The 4,492-nt window shown below is 37.1% G+C and overlaps 1 protein-coding gene across 1 annotated transcript in view; it reads right to left on the bottom strand.

The window, feature by feature from the left end:
* Positions 1-4,492, bottom strand: part of COPS5 (COP9 signalosome subunit 5) — a 50,735-nt gene that overhangs the window by 45,122 nt on the left and 1,121 nt on the right. The window contains exons 2-4 of the mRNA XM_007949716.2: positions 2,142-2,376; positions 862-990; positions 519-584 (exon numbers count right to left, since the gene is read on the bottom strand). Coding sequence (XP_007947907.1) covers positions 519-584; positions 862-990; positions 2,142-2,376 — 430 coding nt within the window. The remainder of the gene's footprint in view (positions 1-518; positions 585-861; positions 991-2,141; positions 2,377-4,492) is intronic.

Below are 4,492 nucleotides of genomic sequence, written 5' to 3'. Positions count from 1 at the left end.
AGTTCTACTCTTGACTCAAGGGATCACCTTGAGTCAAACTCCACTCAATGGTAACCAACGGCAACATATAAAGGGAAATCAATTTGTAAACTAAACAACTGAAGTCAGTTAATTTAAAAAAAAAACATACATATTGCTCTCTACTCTCATCCGTTTGGTGGTCGTAGGCCGAATTTGGGTTGTCCATTCATTGTTTCTGTCCTTAGGCTATAAGAGCTGTGCCAATACCTATTTCAGATAGCCTACTTCCTTCAGGGAAGGAAATGTTATCCATTTAGATTGCTGCTTCTCTAGTACCTGTCAGAATGTCATGGGCATACAAATACATATTAATAAAAATTGCTTTCCTAGTAAAATTAAAAGAATGCAATATAAATGCATTGTTATCGACCAGGAGTTTGAGTAAAATTTTGTACATATTTTTGTTTGAGAACAATATACAACTCATAACGTGTTCAAAATAACTCAAATATTTGGGGATTAGAAAAATTATTAGGACCTATAATTTAAATAATTACCTTTGGGTACGTCCTAAAGGCGCCGAGATTCACTTTCCCTGCAGATATTGTTCTTGTTGGATCAATCTACAATAAAGATATATTTAGCATGTGTTTATTATAAAATCATGATGTATCTTTCTCCATTTGTTTAATAACAATAAACCTGGAGATAACTATGTACGTATAACACTATATACAGATACACACATGATGTATAGCTTTATGGAAGAAAATGGCCTCAACTGTCACCCATGGAGCAGCCTGTGGGTTTGAACCACTGGCCTTTTCATTAGCAGATGAATGCCTTTACCATTACACCATCAGAGCTCCTTTAATTAAAATCAGTTGTAGAAATACTTACCACAACTGCTACAAATGGTTCCTGGAACTGCTGATTGAGCATCTGAGTACTAACATCAATTCCAGAGAGCCAGCAGCCATAGCCAGGATGGCTATGGTACCAACCAATTGCATTTTCAAGGCGGCCAACCTAACAAATGAAGAGAGCAAAGGAGCTTGAGGTTCCTGTTTAATCTTAGAGACATTTGTCATTTGTCTGTTTACATAATATTATGGTACGATAATACCAAAAAAACCCAAATCCACCGTCCCTGAGTCTATTCCTACTTACAGTGACTCTATAGGACAGAGTTGAACTACCCCATAGAATTTCCAAGGCTGCAAATCTGTACAGAAGCAGACTGCCTCATCCTTTTCCCATGGAGCGGCTGGTGGGTTTAAACTGCCAACCTTCTGGTTAGCAGCTGAATGCCTTAAACACTGCACCACCAGAGCTCCTTACGTTAAGATAACAGCATGCATTATTTTAAAATGTATAAAGATACACATTGGATAATGCATATAAAATAATAGCATAATGTGCTATTTTCAAGCTAAAAATTTTTTTCTTCTTAACCAGATAATAGAGGAACAAGGCACAAATTAACAAAACTCAAAAAACTCACTGCCGTTGAGTCGGAGTGACCCCACCTTGGGTTTCTGAGGCAGTATCCCTACAGAAGTAGATTGGCCAGTCTTCGTAAAATAAGGGTATTCACTCTCCTACCTATCTCTTCCCCCTTAATATCCAGTTTCTGAGCCCAGATGCTTACCTCTAAAACCAGCTATGACATACCACTTCAGAGACTGTCTTTGCATATACATAAATTTAAAAATCACACATAATAGCATATAACATAGTGTTCTACACTTTGCTTTTTCATTCAACAAAATACTCTGGTTTGTTATGTATAAGTAAATACATAAATAGCTACCTTATTTTTTTTAAAAAGCTGCCTATGAGTCCATTGTATGAATGCATCATAATTTATTTAACCAGTTTTATACACAAAAACATTTAGATTGTTTCCAAACTTTTGATTTTAGTACGTATCTGGTAATATATTAGTGAAAAAATTTGTTAAGAATTTTTATTAAATTTATCGAGAATAAAACAACAACCCATGCTATAAATCTTATCAAGCTTTTAACCTTATATATATGTTACATATAAATCACTGACAAAGACTCAAAAATTTAAACTTTTAAGATATACTTAAAAGATAGTTTTAAGTTAGAAACTCAAAAGTCACCTTGAGATTCTAACTTGCAGTTACTCAGCTTTGAGAACAAGATTTTTACCTGTTTGGCGTTTTCGATATATGCAGCCATGTATTCATATGCTGCAGCCTGAGCGTTTACCCGGGTTTCGGTGCCCTCTACTGGCAAAGCAAAACTGTCCATAATGATCATAGTCTCACCATCCACCTTTCCTAGCATCAAACCCATCACTTCCAAGTTGCCTCCTGACCTGGCATGCATCACCATTTTCAGGAGAGCCAATGCTGAGATTTTGCAGTACTTAAAGTAATGGTGACTATAAAAGAAAGAAAAAAAAAAAAGCACAGTGTAATTAAATTTCTTATTTAAAGTACAATTTCAAAATGCATTTTTTGTTGGATGATAATGAATAAATAATGAAAGAATATTTACAGTGATGGAAGGGGAAAGAGACTGTAGTATGTAGGAAATGTAGAGACTGTAGAACGTAGGAAAGATAAAAGGAGCAGCAGAAGACAGAGTTCTGGTAGAGGCCTGGAAATAAGGGACATGTGACAGTCCTGAAAAGTAGTTTTCCTTGGAAGAGGGGGAAAGTCTGAAACAATTTTTTTAATATGCCATTCAAGTGGAAAGAAGGAAATTATATGAGCAGTTGAAAAGACTTTTTTCTCATTAATTTTAGAGTCACCAAATCTTTGATTCTGATTCTGGCTAGGTGGTTATACCTTAAATGTTCTCAAGCCCAACCGTCTGGCCTAATGGTTAAGAATGTGGATTCTGACATGTATCCACGTGCCTAAGTCTGAATCCTGGCACTGTACTAGCTGTGATCTTGGGCCAATCAATGAATGCCTTGGCCTCAGTTTCCTTATCTGTAAGCAAGATTAAATAAATGAAATAATGCATACAAAGAACTTAGGATAGTGTATAGCCCATAATAAAACCTTATTATTTAGCCTTTATTAGAATTATTAACCTGTTTTTATGGTACTACAAGGGAGCTCTGGTAGCGTAGTGCCTACGGCACTTGACTACTACCAGAAGGCTGGCACTTCAAACCCACCAGCCACTCCTCGCAAGGAAGATGGGGCAATCTACTTCCGTAGTGATACTGCCTCGGAAACCCAAGGAAGGGTTGCTATGAGTCGGGTCCAACTCGACGGCACATAACAACTACACTGTACTACAAAGAACACTGTACTGAAGGGTATGTTCCTCCTGTACTATAAGCCTCAAAACAACAAATGTAGCCTTACTATCCTTTCTTTTCTTAAGATCTTTATTCCAGAATTTGTTATCTGTGGATGGGACTACTCTTGAATAAAATTACATTTTTGGTCTTACTGATGAATCCCAAGATGGCTAGGCTGAATTTAATTGTAACTATAATCAGTGAAGCAAACTGATGGTTTCCAAATAGACTCTAACGCAACGCAACATACTGCTGTCAAGTCGGATCCGACTCATAACGACCCCTCCTTGGGTTTCCGAGGTGGTATCACTATGGAAGTCGATTGCCCAACATTCCTTCAACCTTAAATGTACACACAGCCTGCTAAGTAAGTAAGCAGACAATCAGGCAACCTAACCAGTCTATAGAGAACCAAAGTCTCCATGAGCCTTTTCAGAAGTTCTCCCACAGAAAACATACAAGTTCAATTCCCAAACATTTGCCATATTTTAATCATAAACTGAAAAATATGGAGACCTAGTCTTGGGAATTAGAGACATGAATTAAATAAACTCTGCCTCCTCCACTTACTGGGGAAAAGAAAAAGACACAGTTAATGTGTTCCTATTACATACATTCTAGACCCTTTTTATACCTCATTAAATCTTTATTAAACCAACAAGGAAGTCTTATCTCCATTTTACAGATGACAAATGAAGACTCAAAGAGGATAAGTAATCCTCCCAAGGTTAATCAATTACTTAGTGACAACTATGAGATTTAACCTTAGGTCTATTGATCATGTAAGTGTTCAAAGCTCACTGTGACTGTGAGGTTAAGTAACTGAATCATTTACTGTTATCTTACTTGCAAAAAAGGAATAACAGCACTGGGTGGTCATGAAGATTAAATGACCTACAGAAATTCTTAGCTCAGTGCTCAGTTCATGTTAGGTACTCAATAAAAAGACTGCTGAATCTCAATGCTGGCAACTAAAAACAGCCTTGTACAAAACTGCAAAGCAGATGGAAGTATGGTTTCTGTTGGTGACCACAGCTCTCCTTATCTCTCTGTTATTGTTAGTGACTATGGAGTTAGCCCAGATTCTTAGTCACATCACGTACAATGAGATCTGACCATTGTGATCCACAGGGGTTTTACTGGCTGATTTTTCCGAAGTAGATCTGCCAGACCTTTCTTTCTAGTCCATCTTAGTCTGGAGGCTCCACTGGAACCTGTTCAGTATCATGTTGTTGTTGTT

This window comes from Orycteropus afer, unplaced genomic scaffold (assembly GCF_000298275.1).
Source record: "Orycteropus afer afer isolate SDZICR_OR568_19922 unplaced genomic scaffold, OryAfe1.0 scaffold00252, whole genome shotgun sequence".
Lineage (NCBI taxonomy): Eukaryota > Metazoa > Chordata > Mammalia > Tubulidentata > Orycteropodidae > Orycteropus > Orycteropus afer.
The sequence above is the reverse complement of the archived record's forward strand: the minus strand, read 5'-3'. Positions and strand labels throughout refer to the sequence as shown.